Here is a 22,971-nt window from a genome sequence, read left to right on the forward strand (position 1 = left end):
AGCCATTGTTTAAATCCCAACTGCCTGCCTCTCGCTCCTGACTTTGTGGGCGCTGCCCAGACCCCGACTGAGAGCAGAGACCCCATTGTGCCAGGTGCGGCACAGACACACAGCCAGGAACAGACCCTGCCTTGAAGACCTGCATGCGGACGAGCAAGGCAGGGGAGAACAGAAGGATTCTCATTTGAAGGACGGGAACGGATGGCTGGCAGCCTTTTCAAAGCCACACCAGTGGTTTAGGTGCACGAGTCCTCCCTGAAAACCAACGTGGCCCAGGATGGTCCGTTCTCGCCACACCCGGCCGCCTGGGAACCAAAGCAGCCTCCCATTCAAATGTCCCACCATGGCGGCCCGCTTCCAGCACTCTCAGCAGATTGCAGCAGGGCGAGGTGCGTCTTCCAGGCAACATTGCGCTGGAGCCAGAGGATGAACGAGAGGACGCTGATCTGAGTTACCCCAGGGTAAATCCAGGGGTACCCTGGGGTAAATCCATTATAGCATTGAAAACCGGTATCTCCCCGCTCGTAAATTTAATTTGAACCTTCCTTGGGTGCTGGGATCACTTTCTTTATCCCTGCAAAGCATTTGGGAGGCAGCAAGGCCTCGCTAACGGGGTGGGGAGAAATCTCAGGCCATTATCGTTTGCAGCCCTGAGGAGAAACCCAGCCCTGCTCTTTCGCCTTCGGGCCTTTGATGGTGTTTTGATGGGCCAGGTTCTGAAAGGGCAATTCGCCTCCGCACCACGTAAACCTTCATGTCAGAGCTGAAGTGTGGGCTCCTCCGCAAAGGAGTGACTCAGAGCCTGAGCAAGCAAAAAGCAAGAGCCGGGGGAGACAGGCTGGAGAAGAGGCAGGGTGGCCTAGTGGGTTGTGACACTGGCTTGGCAGTGCGGCTACCGAGTTTCTAATCACAGCTCTGCCACTGAAGTGCTGTGTGACCTGGGACAAGTCCCTTTCCCCTATTTCCCTGCGCCACCTTTGTCTATTTCAATGGTGCCTGTGCGAACGAGCTCCCAGTCTCCCACTCCTGTGTCTGCACAGCACCTGGTGCCCCCGAGAGATGCTACCACAGCAAAAATTTGCCTCTGTCCTGTTTACAGCTTCTTTCCACGAAGCTCTTTTGATAGGGGAAAAAATGTAAACACGGCCAAGTGTTTCCACTTCGTTAATAGTGCGGATAATAAATAAGCTACATTTCCCATAACGAATACAGGAGAGTACAACCACTGTCTAAATAATTTTCGAAGCAAGTTGAGCTAAGCCTTAGGCATCAAAAAGCAGCAAAACCGAGACAAGAATGCTAGCGCAAATTTTGCATAGGGTCGCTCTACCGTGAGATAAACGAAGGAATTGTCCAATAAACTTTAGGGTCACTTCTCCTATAGTTGAACAACAGAGCTCTCTTGTTAACTGTACTGAACTTCACAAAGTATACATTAAATGTTCTGGAACAATAAAAGCGTGAATCAGTTGGGCCTGCATTCAGCTAGGTACTTACACTCCTTGCTGGACATCGATAGGCTTATGCATGTGCTTAAAATTAAGCATGGGCTTATGTTCTTTACTGACCTCAGATATTACTGAGCTATATTATATTACATAATAATTATATATTATTACTATATTAATGAGCTAATTGCATACGGCCAGACTGCAAACCCCTCACTCTAATACCCGCATGCCAAACATCTGATCTATCCAGAGATGCTAGTCACAGCAGGCTATATGTGACGCCTTCAAAAGCCCATCGCTGATCATTTTGCAGTGACAATAGACGGTCTGAGCATTGCCGAGAACCTGTTTTATCCCGCAGCATTGGACGAGTCAGGTGCAATGGTGGATGGACCTCACCCAGCCCCAGTCCTTGCTGAAAGATGCAGCACAAAGAGGGTAAGAACCCTGATTGTTCTGTCGGGGAAATTCACCGGCACCGACTGAATTTCACCCTCGCTTTTTTCATTCACATCAGCCTTCTGAAATGAGCCAGGAGGGGGGCTTGGGTTTCCAACGAGCGCTGGAGGGTCAGGTGTTCTGCTCCCATGGGCTGAAGGTATTTCCTCAAGGGTGATTACCCCGAAACTAGGGACAGGGGAACTGGCCGGAGCAGAACGGTCTGGATTCACACCCCACTCTCCCTGACACCAAATTTGGGGAAAGCCAGCAATATCGCCTCTCCCCTCTGTGCCCCTCTCCACACTTACCTCACCTGGACGGCTCTTGCTGGGGAGAAGAGAAGCGTATTCGAGTGTCCCGGGACCGGGCCACCCATAGCTTTTGCCCTTCCACAGGAAGAGGGGAGTGCAAGCTGTCTCCCCGGAGGGTAGGGTCTCACAGCCTTCCACTCGGGGCAGAGACAGATCCAAACTTCAGCTCAGGTTCTGATAAGGTTCCAGGCTGGAGGCTTATCTGAGTATTTTTTGGTGGGAGGGCGGCCAGGGGCCATGGCTTTGAGACTCTTTCAGTGTGCGTCAGGGTGGCTCATCATTTCCAGGAGCAGAAGGCAGTAGATTCCTTAGACACCGTTGCCTGGGTTGGTTTGCGCTCTAAGCATTTGATAACTAAAACACCCCTCTGATATGTAGGAGCGGGGTGCGGGGGAATACAGGCAGCCTCCTCTTCTACTCACCCTGAATCACTATGGAAACAATCCTGAAGTCTCTGCCGGTGTCTTTCTGGCTGCGGAGCTGTGTCCCGAAAGCCCACAGAGAGCGTCAAAGAAGCAATCGGTTGCTTTCCTTGCCAAAAAAAAAAACCAACAACCAAAACCCAAGGCACGAAACAGTCAATAACCAGGAACCAAGCAGGCTCTCAGGGAGTTCGCTCTCCTGTCACCTGATGCCAGGAGAGGAGAGTTAATCCACTTTCAATAGAAGGTCTGCTGCAAGCGTGCGTGGGTGATAGTGCCCTCCATCCCCCACACTAACGCTGAGCACTTCAAGATCACTCTTCTGGCTGGTGCCTAAAGCCCCAGAAGGCTTCCTCAGGCAGGCACCTGACCGGCGGCTGGGGTCGGTCTGCCATGGCCACGAGGGAGGAGACCACCCAGCTTTCCTCGGGGGTCCCTTGCTGCTCTCCCATGCTGCGGCTGTGGCTCCACTGAGGGCAAAGGAATGGAATTAGAAAGGGTTACCAGCGTAATCATTCCTAGCCCAGATGTCCTACTCCCGAGTCTGTACCTTATCCTTCACACCGGACTCTCCTTGGAGGGTAAACGGATAACGTCCCGCTGAACTGCAACCCTCCTTGGGGCGGCACTCAGCTGCTGGTTCACTGCACCTTTCCACACACCCAGAGCCTTACTGTGTATCTTCTCCAGGACTTCCAATGATTACAAAGCCGGCCTTCTCCCAAGGGCCGCTGTACACGTTAGGGCCCAGTCCATAGAATCATAGAAATGTAGGACTGGAAGAGACCTCAAGAGGTCATTTAACCCATCCCCCTGCCATGCTGAGGCAGTATGAAGACCGCCCTCCCATTTACTTCTGCACCAGGACCCGATTTCCAGAGAAAATTTCCTCGTTCTATGAGTCAAGGTGTTAACATTTCCTTAATCACCAAATTTCAGGGGGTAGCCGTGTTAGTCTGTATCCACAAAAACAACGAGGAGTCCGATGGTACCTTAAAGAGTAACAGATTGATTTGGGCATAAGCTTTTGTGGGTAAAAAACCCACTTCTTCAGATGCATGGAGTGAAAATTACAGCTGCAGGCATTATTACACATGAAGAGAAGGGAGTTACCTTACAAGTGGAGAACCAGTGTTGACAGGGCCAATTCAATCAGGGTGGATGTAGTCCACTCCAATAACTGTAATAAATGTAGTCCATTCCCAGTAACACACACAGAGGAATCATGGGGCTTTTCATTCCTGAGGTGGACTATATTTATTACAATGATTGGGAGTGGACTACATCCACCCTGATTGAATTGGCCCTGTCAACACTGGTTCTCCACTTGTAAGGTAACTCCCTTCTCTTCATGTGTAATAATGCCTGCAGCTGTAATTTTCACTCCATGCATCTGAAGAAGTGGGTTTTTACCCACAAAAGCTTATGCCCAAATCAATCTGTTACTCTTTAAGGGGCCACCGGACTCCTCATTGTTTTAATCACCAACCATTGCCTGGGATGTGAAAACCCAGCTAGGTTTGTTCTGCCTCTGACATCATCAGGATGAAGATTGGCAAGTGGGTCTGAGCGGACAATTTGGTCAGAGATGTCAGAGGCAGAAAGGGATGCGGCTTGCTCTTTCCTAGCTGCACTGGCCCTGCAGATCTAAGGGGTGTCACCTTGAGAGCAGGTGAAGTCATCCACAGAGGAGAGAGAGGGCTGTATTTATAAAACTGCTTGAGAGGAATGCAAAGGGACATGATTACAGCTGGTTGATTCAATTTTTTTTTTTTTTTTTGCTGGAATATGCCAGTTCATCGGAATTGAAACTTTTTGCAGGCCAGGGCTAATTTAAACAAATATTCCTGTTTTGAAAAAAATTGGGGGAGAAAGCTTTTAAATTGTGAAAACCTGCTGTAAATTACTTTTTATTTTGAAATTTACGTTAGTTTGTCATTTAAAAAATGTTAAAAAAAAAAAGTGAAAATCAAAATGAAAAATTTCAGAATGATTGAAAGGACAGTTTTCGATTGAACCGATCCAAACTGATTTCCCTCCCCCCCCCCCGATGTTCCATTTGCAAACATTTTGACTTTTTGTCCTGATTTGGGACAGGGAAAACTTACAAAATCTCAGAGATTCTCACAGGACGGGAAAATCATTTCCCAGCCCGCGCTAGAGCTAATAAAGTTATATAAAAAGATAAAAGGGAAGCAAGATTGAACCCTTCCATTCATTTATACATAACGCAAGAACAAGGGGGTATTCAATTCAACTGGAAGGCAGCAAATTAAAAACCGCTCAGAAGAAAAACATGTCCACACAAGGCACAATTAGCCCGTGTAACTCACTGCCACTATATCTCATTGCGGACAAGAGAGTATGTAAGACACGGAGGTAGTTGTTCTGGTTTATTTGGCACTGGTGAGGCCTCAGGGGAATACTGTGTCCAGTTCTGAGCATAACACTTTGGAAAAACGTGGACAAATTGGAGAAACCCCAGTGGAGAGCCACAAAAATGATCAAAGTTTTAGAAAACCTGACCTAGGAGGAAAAGTTCAAAGAATGGGGCACCTTTAGGCTGAGAGGGGACCAGATAACAATCTTCAAATATGTTATAAAGAGGGATAGTGATCAATTGTTCTCTATATCCACGGAGGACAGGACAAGGATGTGGCTTAGTTTTCAGCAAAGGAGATTTAGATTAGATATTCGGAAGCACTTTCTGACTCTAAGGACAGTTAAGTACAGGAACGGGTTACCTAGGGGGGTTGTGGAATCCCCATCCCTGGAGGTTACTAAGAACAGGTTAGACAACCACCAGTCAGCAAAATGGTCCAGGTTTACTTCTTCTTCCCTCAGCAAAAGTCCCTTCCAGCCCAACATTTCTATGATTAGCAGGATTCGGGAGGCTAAACAGAACATCCAGAGTGAGACTAATCAGGATTTCCAACTAAGCGAGAGGTTTGGAAGGGATATGACACCTCCTGCATTAAGGCATGAGTCAATCCCCAAGTAATTGGAGGTTAGGAATATGGTTCCCATGGGTTTCTTGTTCCATCATTGGAAACGGGTTACAGGACTGGCTGGACCATGAATGAGCTGCTTTCCCTATATTCTGAGCATGACAACACTTCGAGTGCCACCGTTTTCCATCGGAACAAAAACCGGAATGTGCACCTCGCACAGTGAACAGGAGAGGTTTAAAAGAACCCCTAAGCGCATCCATTCACCCATGGGTGTGATCCATACACCCCACTCACCTGCCCGCTGCTGCTAACAAAAGACTCCTCTCCACAGAGCCAGGAAGGTCTTGGTTCGTCAAACGGCTCAGCAGGTCTCTTCCACTTTGCAATTCTTCTGCGAGAAAGACAGCAGGGCCTTCAAGCCCTTCAGAGTCGGCTGGGGATCCGTATCCACCCCATTTCCACCGCTTCAACCTGCAAAGCACCATGCACACAGCACAGCATTTGCAAACACTCGAATATGCCCCAGGAATACCGAGAGGCCTGAACTGAGATTGGGGGCCCGGTTACGTAGATCCTCAGGAGTTACAAACTGATCGCCCCAATGACCTATGCTGGGAGGGGACCACTGTATAACCCAGGCCAGAGACCTGCCCCAAAATATTTCCAAGAGCAGACCTTTTAGGAAAACACCCAATATTGATTTAAAAATTGACAGTGGTGAAGAATCCACCCAAAGATGGGTAAACGATTCCAATGATTAGTTACACTCACTGTTAAAAATGTCTGCCTTATTCCAGTCTGAATTTGCCTAGCTTCTCCTTCCAGCCATTCGACCGTGTTCCACCTTTCTTGGCTAGATTGAAGAGCCCGTTATTAAATATTGATTCCCCCCTTGTAAGTACTTATAGACTGCAATCAAGTCATCCCGTAACTTTAGTTACTCAGGTGGAAGTTGGCTGGGACAACGAGATTAACGCCTGACTTAAAACCACAGGAATTATTTTAATATTACAAACATCCTGGAATACAATTCCCCCACAGCAGAGCACCCCCTAGCACCACACAGGGGGATCATAGTCAGCCCTGCCTGCCAGGGGAGAGCGCCCCCCTGCTGAGCCCCCCGCCCCCTACAGCACAATGCCCCGGCAGATATTGCAGCAAGTGCACCACCATTACATCCTGACGCATTACTAAATTGGGTGGCCAACCCTCCAGGATTGGCCTAGAGTCTCCAGGAATTAAACATTAACCTTTAATTAAAGATTATGTGATGTGATGAATCTCCAAACAAAATTGGCAACCCGAATTATAAGGGAAAACTGAAGCCCTCCCCTCCAGATGCCAAACCTGGCCAAACCTGCATAGCTTGCAAGATTTAAAACCCAGAGCAATCAATAGTTAGGAAGCAAAAAAGATAAAATGACAGCCTCGAAATCAAGAGCAACAAATGCACCTTGCCAACAGCACGAAGGAGTGTTTGGGATTTCTGACAGAAAGAGATGCAGTCCTCCAAATCTTTCTGCCCATCACTTCCGTCTCTTAGATCAGCGGTTCTCAACCAGGGGGATGTGACATAAAAAGCACTAGCGAAGTCAGGACAAACTAAATTTCACGCAGACAATGACTTGTATATACCGCTCCATAGACTACACACTGAATGTACATCCAATCGTTACATTCCAATTGATTGGTTTTATAATTGTCTGGTACAAATGAGGAAATCAGCCATTTTTTCAGTCACAGTGTAGCTGGGACACTTGCATTTTTAGGTCTGATTTTGTAAGCATGTCATTTTGAAGTGCAGTGAAACTTGGGGAGGGTAGGCAAGACAAATCAGACTCCTGCGAGGGCTCCAGGAGTCTAGAAACATTGAGAGCCACTTAGTCAGGGGGTTGTATTGGTTTAACGTAGTGAGAGATGCCAGGAGCTCAACCGATTTACTTTAAGAAAGAGAAGGTACAAGGGTGACTTGATCACAGTCTATCCTAGGGAACAGAAATTCGATGCTGCAAAGTGAAGCGAGACAAACCCAAACAAGGCCTGAGAGTTTTATCACTTTACTCGGATATGTACACAGCCCTCCGTCTTAATGCCATTAGGGTTTCGCTGCATTGACTGACACTGTGCAATGCAGAAACAGAGAAAACAATACAAATTCCACTCATTCCCCTCCCACAGACGCCCGACCAATCAATAAATCAATTCCATACTGATCAATGCTGCTTTGCCGTTTCTTCAGATCCTCCAGGTGGTAACAGACCGACATCACGCTACCGTTCTCCAGTCTCTTTCGTTTCAGCGGCCGTTTCTCCTCCGACACAGCTCCCGAGGAGAGGGGGAGCGCCTGCGGGACAGCTAGCACTTGCCAGGAGCCTGAGTCTGTCTGAGCATCAGGCCTGTGGACAGCTGAGCTAGACCTCTAAGAGGTAAAGAGAACATAGGAATTGCCAGACTGGATCAGACCCCAGTATCCTCTTTTCAGAGGAAGGTACAAGAACCCTGCAATGGGCTAATTTGCCCCTACATTAGGTTTCATACTAGTCTCTAACAGAGATTAGCTTGAACAATGAACCACAAGGACTAATATCCCTCAGCATTAGCTATCATAACTCTGGATAGTGTCCCCACTATAAATGGCCAGCCCCTCTTTGAATCTTGCTGCCTCGGTAACGTCAAGTAGGTGGGGTGTTCCACAGGCGAGCAATGCACTGTCTGGGAAATTATTTCTTTTGAGCCATTTGAATCCACAGGGAAAGTGTCCCTAGGCTCTGTTTGCCAGAAGCTGGGGGTGGGTGACAGGGGATGGATCACTTGATGATTCCCTGTTCGGTTCATTCCCTCTGGGGCACCTGCCATTGCCACTGAGAGAGACAGACAGAGAGACCCTGGTCTGAATCAACATCTGCCATTGGATCCTACACCTTAAAACCAGGAACCACCCAGAACTGAAGCTATTAATAAACAATTTAAGTTGTGGGAGTGCCTAGAAGCCAGCCAGGCGGGAGCCTCCTTGTGCTAGGCCCGGTATAGACATATAGTCCCTGTCCCCAAGCTAAAAGACATCACAGGTGGATGAGATGAAAAAGCAGGTCATGGTGGGAGGCAATGTAACACAATAATACAACATGCATTTTTAGCCAATCGGGAGCAGTGTTTTCGGGCTGCTGTGTTCTATTATGGAAGAGGTGAATTTTGAGGAGGGACTTTTATTGGCACATGAAGGATCTGTCTGCCAGGGTATTCAACCAGTGCTCCATGAACGGCATCGGCTGGGTTTCCTGAATTGCTGGAAGGTCTGGTCTACACTGCAGACCTACATTGGAATCACTCCGTCGCTCAGGGGTATCCACACCAGAACCAAAACCAGTGAGAGACAAAGCAGGCTGCTCCCTAAGTCAGAGGCACAACTCACTTCACCTCGGCCGGATGACGACTCAGGACACAGATTGCATGCTGCCCTAGAGAGGCCCCTTGAGCCCTGCTTTATGTCTGTGTCCATTTTACACAGTTTTCAATCCACCACAGTTATCTGAAATCATCCTGCCCTAGCTGAGATCAGCAGATGTGCTCTCAGCTGTCTGCCAAGCCATAAGAAAGGACTGCTGCTGGTCAAGAGTTTCTTGGTACGGACCCACTGCTGGGGCCTCTAAATGGTACCCGAATGTAGGACATAGGAATTTACCCCATCCTTGCCCCCGGGAATCAGGCCGCTCGTGTTCTTCTCTCTTTACCTTGGCCCCTGACTCCCACCAAGGTTTTTCAAGCCTCTCCTACTAAGCATGCTGGTTGCAAATCAGCTCTTAGCACCAGCTACACCCTCAATCTCACTCGTAATGAGCTAAAAATCAACTCCCCAAAGCCAAGAGCCTTCCTAATTAACAGCCCACACAGTGCTAAGTGGGGAACAATAACAACACTTGGAGAGGCACTGGGTGCCCTACAAAGATAATTAATCAAAAGAACTAGTCGGGAAGGGGGACAGGATGGGGGAGAAACCCAGCTTACATTTTTAATGGTTTTTTTAAGGGAGATTTACTTGTATACCGCCTCACCGCTTTGCAGGTGGGTGGTAGATTTAACCATCATTCAAAATGTCTCAAGGACTCGTAATCATCCAGATTGTTTTTGGGCTTGAAATCCCCAGGCCTGGAAGTCAGACTAGTTCATCTATTGATCCCTTCTGGCTTTAAACTCAGTGAAGCTATGAAGCCACCTGCAGTTTCCCAGGTCAGGCATCCACCTGGGTTCAGTCACTTTGTGCCCTGCTTTATGCCTGTTTCCATTCCCACTTCTTTTGTCTGTCTTCTCTACTATGGAGGCACCACGTCACTAAAATTAAGGTGAATTTTGCACTTAGAGTTGAGATCCAACCTTTTTTTATTACATCTGCAACATACAGTTATGTCCTGCCTAAAATTCCAGCCCTTATTCTTCGAGCGTGCAGTGAAGTATTTGAAAATTTTCAGGCAAGTCTGTTAATTAGTTTAGGAGTTAACAATTAATTAAAACAGTGTCCTTTAAGAAATGTAGCAGCCTGTCTCAGACCCCCTTTTGTGTGTCCCTAATGATCTCTTAGGGCACATCTACACTGGCAGTGTTACAGAGAGTGCTGAAGAGAAACCGCTGTTGTGTGTTCACACTGTCAGCTGCCTGCGCAATAAGGTGTTCACACTTGCGGTGATATTCGGAGAGATGCACTCTGGGCAGATATCCCATAGAGCGTCTCTTCCTCTTCTGCCACTAAGAGTTGTGGGAAGGTGGAGGGGGTCGCAGGGCATCTTGGGTCCTGTACCAAAGCCCCATGATGCATTGCTTCGCATCCCAGCAATCCCTGTGCTTCCATCCGCATTTGGCGCCATCTTTCAATGGTTTGTGTGCTGCTCAGGCTGCCTCTTCGGGCTGCAGGAATGGATCCCGCACTGCTGACCAGGATGCTGCTCGCTCTGACCAACGCATCACGAGCGGCAGTGGAGTTATTCCTTAAACTCCAAAGGCAAGAAGAGTGCGACATTAATCTCGCCATGCGTAGCAGCTATGACAGGAGAATGCTTGTGGCATTCACGGAGGTGCTGACCACAGTGGAACGCCGCTTTTGGGCTCGGGAACAAGCACTGAGTGGTGGGATCACATCGTGATACATGTTTGGGATGACAAGCAGCGACTGCAGAACTTTCGCATGAGGAAAACCACATTCATGGGACTGTGTGGTGAGCTTGCCCCAGCCCTGCAGCGTAAGGACACGAGAATGAGAGCTGCCCTGTTGCTGGAGAAGCACGTGGTGATTGCACTGTGGAATCTGGCTACTCCAGATTGCTACCAATCGGTTGCTAACCAGTTCAGAGTGGGAAAGTCAACCGTTGGAGTTGTGTTAATGCAAGTGTGCAGGGCCATTAATTGCAACCTGCTCCGAAGAACCGTGACTCTGGGTAACATGCGTGACGTTGTGGATGGCTTTGCACAAATGGGCTTCCCTAACTGTGGAGGGGCGATAGATGGCACACACATTCCAATTCTGGCACCAGACCCCCTAGCCACCGAGTACATTAATCGCAAGGGGTACTTCTCAATGGTTCTCCAGGCGCTTGTGGATCACCATGGGCGTTTCACGGACATTAACACAGGCAGGTCCGAAAGGGGCATGACGCACGCATCTTTCGGAACATTGGCCTGTTCAGGAAGCTGGAACTTTCTTCCCGGACCAGAAGATCACCATAGGGGAAGTCAAAATGCCCACTGTGATCCTCGGAGACCCCGCTTACCCTTTAATGCTGTGGCTCATGAAACCATACACGGGGCACATTGATAGCAGCAAGGAGCAGTTCAACAATGGGGTGAGCAAGTGCAGAATGACTGTGGAGTGTGTTTTTGGCCATTTAAAAGCTCGCTGGTGATGCCTGTATGGGAAGCTGGACCTGGCCGACGACAATATTCCTATGCTTATAGCTGCGTGCTGTACGTTCCATAATATTTGTGAAGGGAAGGGTGTGAAAGCTTCACTCAGGGCTGGACCGCAGAGGCTCAGCGCCTGGAGGCTGAGTTTGAACAGCTGGAGACCAGGGCTATTAGAGGGGCGCAGTGTGGGGCCATAAGGATCAAGGATGCTTTGAGGTAACACTTTGAAGCTGAAAGCCACTAATATTTGTAGATATGCATGGGAGTGCAGTGCTTGTAATGCTAGGATGTGATTGTGATTGGTGCAGACGATGCACTATGAAGGTTTAAGAAAATCACCTGCTGCTTAGCAGGGCTCTGGTGCTTTCAATTAATGGACTAAAGATTGCTTTCAAACCAACACAATTCTTTTATTAAAAAACAACCGGAGGAGAGAGACCAACAAAAAAAACACATCAGCACTGAGGAGGGAAGGGGGAAAGGAGGGTCCCATGAGAAGGTGGGGTCCTGGGACAGTTAAAGATTTGTGTATGTCCAGGTATCATATCCAACCTTCTCCTTTGGAGTACAATGCAGTGGATACTGTACTACAGCAGGCCCAAACGGCAGAGAGACAGGTGTTGAATGCACTGGGTACTGGGCGTCTGCAGGGCTGGACTGGGATGGGGCAGGAGTGGACTGCAGTGTGTACAGACTGCAGCCAGGAGGTTGATAAGAGTGTGTTGGCGGTGTCTGGGGGGCACATGGGAAGGAATTTTGTGACAGCGGCTGCAGGGGAGGGCGGGCGCGGAGCTGCTCAGTTTGCACAGCTAGTAGCACCTGGAGCGTGTCTGCTTGGCGCTCCATAACCTTTAAGAGCTGCTCCATGGCTTCGTTCTGGTGTGCCGCGTTCTCCTTTCGGTCCCTCTTCTCGCTGTCCGGCCACTCCTTCAATTCCTGTTTTTCGGCCGCAAAGGGCATCGTGACTTCACGCAGAAAGTCCTCCTTGGTTCTTCGTGGCTGCTTTCTAATTCTGTGCAGTTGTTCAGTCAGCGATAACAAAGAGGAAGGCTGGGCTCCCAAGGTCATCTCTGTGAACCCAAAATGCAACATTTTACAGAAGCAGTATTGTTTGCAACACAGACCACTGGTTTAGTGCTTTAAAATACAGCTACTATTCACATATCTGTCACTAACTGGCTGACCCTAGGCAAGCACACATGAGCCACGAGACCCCCAAAATGGTGAGTAACCACAGGGGCAGGGGAAATCAGTTCCAGGACTGTACTGTACACAGGGCATGTGGCTTTTCGGGAGAGCCAGCACTGGGGGGGAGAGGCTTATAATCATTACTGTCCCCACATTTTCCACAGGCTGTGTTCATTATGGCAGATATCTCGCTGCTGACGGTGAGCAGGGAATCAAGGGAGGGTCTTCTCCAAGCCTGAGGTTTCCACCCTAGCCCCTATGCAGCTCGCCTGTGTGCAGCAATGGTTTCCATCCCTCCCCCTCCCCCCGGTGACAGCAGAGTGGCCCAGGAAAGTTACCCTTAATGGGGCAAGAAACAAAGCAGCTCTGCCAAAGAACTTGTGGCAGCGGATTGCCCGGTATCTCCATGACAGTTTCCTGGAGATCGCTGAGGCAGATTCCCATGAAGTGAGGGAGTCAATCAACACCCTGTTCCACCGCTCAGACTACGCATGCGGTGGTACGTGTGTCATACAGACACAACCTGCTTTGTGCAACTCTTCTGCATCCAACAACTTGCTTCAGCGATTCCCAAAATCAAATCCACTTACCAGGGGCCTCCTCTCCTGTTTGCACTTTGCCAAGCTCTGACATCTGTGCCTGGCTAGGCTCCTCCAGGGTAGAGAAGAGCTCCTGGCTGCCTGCATCCCTGACCTCTGACTCGTCCTCTGCCTCTGGGTCCCCCTCCACATCCTCGTCCAAGATTTCCTCCTCCTGGCTCGGTCCACTCTCGATTGGCACGCGAGCCACCGAAGTATCCACAGGGGCTTTTGCAGTGGAGGAGGGGTCCCCACCGAGTATCGCGTCCAGCTCTTTGTAGAACTAGCCGCTCATGGGCGCAGCACCGGAGCGGCGGTTTGCCTCCCGCGCCTTGTGGTAGGCGTTCCACAGCTCCTTCACTTTGACCCTGCACTGCCATGTGTCCCAGTCACGGCCCCTTTCTGTCATGCATCGTGAAATCTGTCCACAGATATCACAATTCTGATGGCTGGAGCACATCCTTCTCTCCCCAAATGCCGATGAGGTCCAGCCGCTCGGCATTGCTCCAAGCTGGGGATCGCCCGGTGCATGGAGCAGGCGTGGCCACCTGGAAAGATGAGCTAAGACCACTGCACACATCACCGAGCAAACAGGAACGTGCCAGTGTAGACAAGGCCGTAGCAACAGAATAAAATTGACTCTTCCCATGTCGTTAAAACGGGTGGAAATCATCTGCATAGGCTACCTTTGAAGACATTGTTTAAGGGTTATCGGTCACTTCGACTGTCATTTGGACTGTAAACTTTTTGAAGCAGGGACTAACTCCTAGGTGTTTGTATACAGCCCAACACAATGGGACTGGGATCTCAGTCAGGGGTCTGTACCGCGCCCTGCACTATCAGGAACCTGATCTCAGTTGGGGGGTCCATAGTTGGTACTGTATTACCAATAAAAATGATCTTTGGGGCTGGAGCATACCCATATGCACCCCAAAAAACTCCAGAAAACTCTTTTGAATTGCACCTTTTCTGCCAATCTTTCCTGCCTCCTCCACCACACACAAACCAGAGATCCAAAAAGCCGTCACTTAAGGTGCTCGGCATCACAACACAAATGATCTTCAGCAAAACGGGGAGGAGTGGGGAGCAGGGGGGAGATGGCGGAATCTTTGCCCGCACAAATGATAGAAAGCGATTACCATATGTATAACTTCACATCCTAATCGTCGGGGCCCGGTGGGCGCTAATGCGATTACCGCACCAACTGATGAGTGGGACTGTGGGGGAGATGGTTTGTATAAGGGATGTCTTGGGAGGCGGGGGGGCTGGAGAGAGAAAGCAGCAAAGAGTGGAGAAGAATTGGGGACCTGAGTGAAGGTCTGTTGCACAGATCAGCCTTAGCTTCTGCATCACGTCTCAGAGGACTGACAGCTACACAGGTACATAAGGTATTATTTTTAATGATGCCTGCCAGAAATAAATTTTATGCAAGCTCAGAGAGCAGCAGGAGGCCAGTAATTGGCATGCATGATAACATGAGTAGTATTTTTAAAGAGAAGGGAATCTGGGGGTGGGGATGGGTGCGGAATAGCTCTTCAACTAGCCACAAAAATTTTGAACAGTGACTGTTTCATCGTCCTGGTAGCAATAAACAGGAAAGGGTAAAAACATTTTTACCAAGGGAGCTGGTGCTCCCAATGGGTGTTCTCCCACAACTTTGAGAAAATGAGCCAGATTCTGAGCTCAGTTCCATGGATGTAAATCCAGAGTGACTCCACGGAAGTCAGCAGGGGTCGTTCTGGATTGATACCAGTGTAAACACGATTAGACACTGCCCCAGTTCGGATCTCAGTTGGGGTCTGTGTGGGCCTTCATTTCAATTGCAGCCTCAAGGTGCTACCATGATGCAAATAATCATAAATTGAAGCAGGTGTCTAAGGAGTGCTCCAGTCAGGTAAGTAATACATTACTGCACTCAAAGGGGGTCAGAGCCCATGGAGCCATGAGCAAATTAGGTTTGTAAAAAGCTTTACCAATCAGGATCAATTCTATTTGCATGTTCCTATTTTTACACAGCATGTTAGTTCCACCGGAGTTGAGCAAATCATTAAAAACACTCTCGTGCCTGTGTGAAAACGTACCAGCAGGGGTGAGGCTTCCCTGTATTCTTCCATCCAGTGCGGGCTGCAAGATAAATAAATGCCATTTCAGCTGTGCATTAGCTGTTTCTTCATGGTTCCTAAAAGATGTTCGTTAGCAACTTGGAGAGAAAATATGTTCATTAGCCACCGGCACACGATAGAAAACATAACCGGAGGGTTTGAATAAAAGCGGCCACTCAAATCTTGGCATATGCTTTTCCAATACCCACTGGGATTCATTCCATCATCTGTGTAACTCAGGGTGCCCAAATGTTGCAAAACCAAAAACACATAACCCGGTGCTTAATTTGCATTGAATTTGCATAACTCCTAGGTTATTATGCTAATGACACCGAACCTGGGAACAAACAGGAGAAGCATGAATATACATGGCTTATAGGGAACAATAATCAAGGGGTGGAGCGATTGGAAGCTGTTTGGAGCAGAGAGGGGTCTTTTTCTTCTGTGTTTGTATAGCACCCAGCACACCTGTCCGTGGCCTGGGCTCTGAGGCACTACTGTAACACACCTAATAAATAACACATTTTCCTGCGTGTCATTGTTTCTAATACGACAACAATGAAACGCACCAGCCCAAGTCAGGGCCCCACTGGGCAGGGCGCTGTACATACATGTAGCCAGAGGTAGTCCATGCCCTAGAAAGATTACAGTCTGTATAGGCAACAGAGAAGGATAGGGAAGGGAAACTGAGGCACAGTGAGTAGTAGTAATTTACCACAGGCAGTGGTACAGCTAGGGCAGAACCCAGGCCGGGCTGATGGGAGTGGAAAAAGGTGGGACAACTACACGGGGAAACCAAGCTCAGGGGACTCTCCCAAAATCATCTGTGTAAAGAAAGTGAAATGGGACAGGGCCTCATATTTCTCTCTACAGGCCTGAGCATAGCCACTTGCCGGCACAGTCTCTCCCAACTACAGTCTCCATTCCCCGGGGTGGAGATGGTGCTTATAAAATGAGTCCCCAGAAGCTTACATTGAAGAGAGCTGCGTCGTTTCAAAACACCCAGCCGGGAAGCTATAGTTAGAATCCACCCAGGCGCTGCTGTATCATAGCGAGATACAGGCATGAAAAGGGTTGTGTAACGGGGTCAAATATGCGTGGATTCGCGCTAGCACCAGAATATAACACTGCTGAGCGGAGGGATGGAAAATGTTGTCTGATGCGTAGTAAGGACATCCTTCCCTACCTTGGCCGCCGGCTGAGCCCGCTCCAGAATTCATCAGTGTTGTAACACGGGCCTTGCTGATGGGTGGGAAGCTCCGTGGTGTTAGATTCTGGTTTATATCTGCTTACCATCTTGGACTGCCTGAAAGCGAGCCAGCGAGCAAGCATGTAATCAGGCAGAAATAAACAGAACAGTGGTTCACAAGCTGTTTATCATTGTGGGCCAGATATGCGGCCCACAAAGCATTACCTGTGATTGAGAACCACAGTGCCCCCCACTGAACCCCTGCCCCACAAACCCCTATGCCCAGTGAACTCCGCCCAGAGACGCCAATACAGAGTGGGGCCAGGAGCAAAGAGCCAGGCGTGGGGCAGGAACCCCAACCCCGAATCCCGCAGTGCGGGGCTGGGGAGGCAACCAGGACCCAGACCCCAAACCCCATTGTGTGCAGGCCGCAATTTGAGAACCAGTGAAATAGAAGCTAATATGGGAAGAGACTGGGACTATATTTTAAAGGAAAAACTCTCAATATATTTAAAAAGAAAAGGAGTACTTTTGGCACCTTAGAGACTAACAAATTTATTTGAGCATAAGCTTTTGTGAGCTACAGCCCACTTCATCGGATGCATGCAGTGGATGCATCCGATGAAGTGGGCTGTAGCTCACAAAAGCTTATGCTCAAATAAATTTGTTAGTCTCTAAGGTGCCAAAAGTACTCCTGTTCTTTTTGTGATTATAGACTAACATAGCTGCTACTCTGAAACCTGTCAATATATTTAAAGAAATCCAAAATAACTCCTTACCTGCGTTACTCATCAAGGGCCTGATTAGATTGATAGATCCATCCATCAATCCCCATAACCTCTGTTGAGCCATCCCCATATATATATCTATTCCTATCCATCCACCCCATGCAAACCCCTCTGACTAGCCTCCTCCATTCATACCTATCTATCCATCTACGGAGATGAGGTAGATAGACAGATGGATAACGCATATGCTTAAGGACCCTGATGAACTGGGACCCTAGTTCCCAGGCATCCAAGAGTCAGTACTATTTACAGATATAAAGCACGGAGAGGAGAGGTGCATTGCAGATTGCTTTTGTTCCAGCTCTCTAGCTAATGCAACAGGAGTTTCTTCCTCTTCTGCGCGGTGAGAAAATTAACCTCATGCTGGTTCCTCCTCTTTGGCCCTCAGCTTGTCTCAATAAGTTTACAACAAGCACATCCTCCCCTCAGCCCATGCCAAGTTAGGCCCACCTCCATTTACAGACAGAAGACACAGAAAAGAGGGCAATCAGACCAGACGTTCCCTGAAATCGGTCTGTCTTTGCCAACAGCCAAGCACGGCATTGTCGCAGAGGGGAAATAATTGAGCTGATAATAATGATGGTGATTAACTACACAGGTTCTTTCCCACATAACGCGCGCATCCCTAATTAGAACAGCTGGAAAGGAGATGGCACAGGATAACACACAAGCAGTCTCAAGTCAATGTCTGAAAATGTGGAGGCAACTGTGGTGCCTCAGTTTCCCCAGGAGTGAAAATACCTCCCTCAGCGTGCAATGGTGAGGATTAATTGGCTCATGCTTGTAAAGTGCTTTGAAATTCTTACAGGCTGATGAACTTGCACAAGAGAAGTTGCAACTTCTTTAAATCGAGCGGAGAAAAGGCATACCGAGAAGTGACAGCTGGGAGCCATTTCTTGTCTACACTAGAAAAGGTTTGCCAATGTAGCCATACTGCCAAACTCGCCTAGGGTAACATGCAGCTTACACTGGCAAAAATCTTCTCCTATACTATGACAGCAAAAGTTTTCGAGCATGGACCTGGCCCGGGAGTTAAATTCAGACACATTAAAATTAGAAACAAGGCACAAATGTGATTAACCACTGGAAAAAACTCCCCAGGGCAGTGGTGGATTCTCTTTCTCTTGATGTCTTTCAGTTCTTTCTGGAAGACACTTTAGTTACTGGTCTCAATCCAGAGGGAACTGGGTTGAATTCTGCGCACTGTGTTAAACAGAGGGGCAGATTAGAAGAGCGTCGAATGGTCCCTCCCTTCTGGCCTTTGAATCTATGAACCTTCTATTGCTGGATAAAAGCAAACACGCAGGTTATTAAGCCAGGCAGAGGAAGAAATGTAAAATGCCAACTTGTAGCTAAACAGAGGTACAATATCACCTATCCACCCCTAAGTTCAAAGGTACGGCTGTGGCACAAAGCCAAGAAGATAACAATCCTTGGCAAATGTATCCCTGTAATGCTATTTCTTCGCTTCCGGTAGGGGAGTATTATTTAGGGAATCATTAAGTTTAATAATGTTAAATCATTAAACAAAGAGAGCTTTTATACAGTGGCAGTGGTGAACCCTGTCTCACATTGCCCAGTTCCTTCTTGTTTTTGAATGCTAGTTATGCAGGTAGCTCGCGCTATTCTGTAAACTGCCGAATAAGTCCACACACTTAGCGTTTCCTTGCACGGCTTACACGCACGAGTATCCTTCCACTGCTGGAGGAGGATGGGACAACGGTCCTGCTTGCTGTGGCGTGAGGAACAGAGCTGGAGAAACAGGGTCAGGTTTCAGGAGGGACCCATTTGGGGGTGACCCCTAGGGTTCAGTAAGACAAGCTGTGTCGAAGTGCCTAACATGCAAACTCTGGAGCCTCGTATAAAACTGGTGGCTCAGTAATTTATACTGGACTTGGAAAAGATTCAGAAAAGGGCAACAAAACTGAGTAGGGGCTTGGAACGGCTTCCGTATGAGGAGAGATTAATATGACTGTGACTTTTCAGCTTGGAAAAGAGACGGCTAAGGGGAGGTATGATAGAGGCCTATAAAATCTTGATGGGTGTGGAGAAGTAAACAAGGAAGTGTTATTTACTCCTTCTCATAACACAAGAACTAGGAGTCACACAATGAAATTGATAGGCCACAGGTTTAAAACAAACAAAAGGAAGTATTTTTTCACCCAACGCACAGTCAACCTGTGGAACTCCTCGCCAGAGGATGTTGTGAAGGCCAAGACTATAACAGGGGTTCAAAAAGAACTAGATAAGTTCCTGGAGGATAGGTCCATCAATGGCTATTAGCTGGGATGGTGTCCCTAGCCCCTGTTTTGCCAGAAGCTGGGTATTGGCGACAGGGGATGGATCACTGGATGATTCCCTGTTCTGTTCATTCCCTCTGGGGGCCCCTGGCATTGGCCACTGTCAGAAGACAGGACACTGGCTAGATGGACCTTTGGTCTGACCCAGTGTGGCCGTTCTTATATTCAGCACATTTACTAAAGATTTTTGTTTTGTTTTGTTAATGAAACATAGAGGGAGGGAATGAGATTTGAAAACTCCCATCTCTGAAGTGACCCTCTGTGTGCTACACCGGCATCTCCGCCTGTCATTTCATGCTAACCAACCCTGGCTTAATATGCAATGTTCTCACAGAGGTGGAGGGACCTCTGTTTTAGCTCAGAGGAGAGTTTACATCCCTTCAGAGGAATACAGGACTGGAAGTAAGGTGACCAGATGTCCTGATTCGGCTCGCCATTCCCCTGATCACCCTTCTCTGCACCTATTCCAGTCTGAGTTCATCTTTCTTGAACATGGTGACCAGCACTGTACACAGTATTCCTGATGGGGGTCTTACCAGTGCCTTGTACCATAGCATTAACACTTCCCCATCTAGTTAGAAGCAAGCCATCGGAGACTTTGCATGCTTTTACCTACCGTAGCAAAGAACAATACGCTCTGTCTTTCGCAATTAACCTATAGATCAGCAAAAATCAGGTGCTTAGTAAAGTTGTGGGTCTAGCCAAAAGGTTGAATGAATCTACACTGGAAACTACATGGAGATCATTTTAAAAGTGCCTGGATGCACTAACCCAAGGTGTTAATGAAAGTCAGGAGTCAGGCCCAAAAAATCATGATATTGGCTTAAAAATCCAGAGATTTTAAAAGTCTGTTAATAAGTGTTAGGACTGAGCTGATATCTGGGTTTTTTTGAGCCTTTAGGTCTCACATTTTCCAGCTGTTTTTTTGCAACTGCGAGGGCCCGAAATTGAGCTCTCTTTAAATTTAAAAAAATAAAAGCTGAGCTTTGTATGTTATAACATGACACCAGGAACTGGGGCTTTAAGAAAAATATAAAATATTGTGAGACTCATGGTAAAATCCTGGGAATTCGGTGATGCTGAAAGGGGGTGATTTCTTAGTGCTGACTTCACTGCATTTCAATATACTATACAGTCAAAAACAAAACTTTTTCCTGACTCAACTCATCTCTGCCACCTGGTGGAAATATTTTCCAGTGAAAATTAGAACAACTTTTTTTTTAAAATACTTCCTCTTCAGCTGCCCAGATACTAGACAGACACATATTTGTCTAGATAGATAGACCTGCTGGATACAGATAGAAGAGAGCGGTGTGTATGGAGACAGACAGACAGATGGATCCATCAGTCCCCATACACATCTACCAATCGATCCTCCCATCCCAAATACATCTATTGATTGATCCATCTATCCATTCCTTCTGTCCATACATTTCTCTCTCTTCATCTCTATATCTATCCATTCATCCCATACATTATCTATCAGCCATCCCCATCCACCCCTTTTATCTACCTGTCTGTTTATCCCCAGACACCCATCATCTATTTATCTATCCCCATCCACCCCTCTATCTATCCCCATCCACCCCCTCTATTTATCTATCTATCCCCATCCACCCCCCCATCTATCCCCATCCACCCCCTCTATCTATCTCTCTATCTATCTATCCCTCTATCTATCCCCATCCACCCCCTCTATCTATCTCTATCTATCTATCCCTCTATCTATCCCCATCCACCCCCTCTATCTATCTCTCTATCTATCTATCCCTCTATCTACCCCATCCACCCCCCATCTATCCCATCCACCTCCCCTCTATCTATCTCTCTATCTATCTATCTATCCCTCTATCTATCTCTCTATCTATCTATCCCTCTATCTATCCCCATCCACCCCCTCTATCTCTCTATCTATCTATCCCTCTATCTATCCCCATCCACCCCCTCTATCTATCTCTCTATCTACCTATCTATCCCATGACTTTGAAAGCAAACACACAAAACTCACTTAAAAAGCCAGGTTACCCCATTGGAAAGGATCCTTATACAAACGAATCCCTCTGAATTTAACCTGTTTTGTAGTAATCAATTAATGTACTTAGCAAATGGGATGAGGGGCATGCAGGTCTCCTCCTCCATGGCTGGCTGCTGCTGTGATGGTCCCCAGGGTTTTCCTTGATCTCCCCAGTCGTGAGCTCCCCTCTGCTACTGTGCTGGAGGGGGGTTCCCCTTAATGCTGCAGGGAGCAAACCAATAACATGGGGTCACATGTAACTCAGGGCAGGCCACGCTCTCTGGGTACCACCCTACTGTGCCCCTGTACCGACCCTTCCCTTGTGGGTTTCAGAGCTGTGTGTACGTGCACCTTGATAATTCACCCGTCTGTGTCCCTGCCTATCATATACCCCTGATAGAATACCCAGTGCCCGCTGTGGGCCACCCCATAAACCATCCCCGGCTCCTCTCCCCACCCAGCTCCCTTTATGTCTCTTCCTCCATGGTACCTTCACCCCCTTAATAACCCTTCCATGGTAACCCCTTGCCACATTAATATCCCCTCCATAGTCACCCCTCACCCCCCTTAATACCGCCTCCACGGTACCCCTCACCCCATTCATATCCCTCCACGGTACCCTTGCCCTATTAACACCCCCTCCATAGTCACCCCTTGCCCCATTAATACCCCCTACATGGAACTCTCACCCCATTAACACCCCCTCCACAGTACCCTGACTCCATTAATTCCCTTCCATAGTCACCCCTCACCCCATTCATACCCCCTCCCTCATCTCCCCCAGATGATCCCCCCTGCGTGACACTTCAGGGCACCGGTGTGGGGGGGTCAGTCCTGTGAGTCCCCTCCCCATATTGGGGGACCCGGCATGTGGAGCAGAAGGGGGGTGGGCGAGAGGGCTCTGGGTTGTTACTGGGGGCGCAACCCCCTTTCCCCCTCGCACAGCCATAGGGACAGGGCACGGGGGGGGGGGCACTGTCCTTTTTCCCCCACCCCCTCGCACAGTCATGGGGACAGGGCTCGGGAGGGCACTGTCCTCTTTCCCCCACCCCCTCGAACGGCCATTGGGACAGGGCTCGGGGGGGCACTGTCCTCTTTCCCCCACTCCCTCGCACAGTCATGGGGACAGGGCTCGGGAGGGCACTGTCCTCTTTCCCCCACCCCCTCGAACGGCCATGGGGACAGGGTGCGGGGGGGTACTGCCCCCTTTCCCCCAACCCCTCAAACGGCCATGGGGACAGGGCGCGGGGGGGGTACTGCCCCCTTTCCGCCACCCCCTCACACGGCCATGGGAACAGGGTGCGGGAGGGTACTGCCCCCTTTCCCCCAACCCCTCGCACGGCC

At 48.6% G+C, this 22,971-nt stretch overlaps 2 protein-coding genes across 2 annotated transcripts in view; both read right to left on the reverse strand.

The window, feature by feature from the left end:
- CAMTA2 (calmodulin binding transcription activator 2) overlaps positions 1-2,688 on the reverse strand; it is a 36,313-nt gene extending 33,625 nt beyond the window's left edge. The window contains 1 exon segment of the mRNA XM_043503689.1: positions 2,201-2,688. The gene's annotated coding sequence lies outside the window, so the exon portion shown is untranslated.
- Positions 2,689-2,816: 128 nt separating this feature from the next.
- INCA1 (inhibitor of CDK, cyclin A1 interacting protein 1) lies at positions 2,817-22,101 on the reverse strand. Its single transcript, XM_038386230.2, is given in 9 exon segments — positions 2,817-3,095; positions 5,871-5,929; positions 5,932-6,047; positions 7,787-7,874; positions 7,877-7,913; positions 7,915-7,995; positions 15,316-15,358; positions 16,523-16,642; positions 21,712-22,101. Coding segments are annotated over 9 exon segments (741 nt in total). The 5' UTR covers positions 21,753-22,101; the 3' UTR covers positions 2,817-2,939.
- Positions 22,102-22,971: the final 870 nt, after the last annotated feature.

This window comes from Dermochelys coriacea, chromosome 28 (assembly GCF_009764565.3).
Source record: "Dermochelys coriacea isolate rDerCor1 chromosome 28, rDerCor1.pri.v4, whole genome shotgun sequence".
Taxonomy (NCBI): domain Eukaryota; kingdom Metazoa; phylum Chordata; order Testudines; family Dermochelyidae; genus Dermochelys; species Dermochelys coriacea.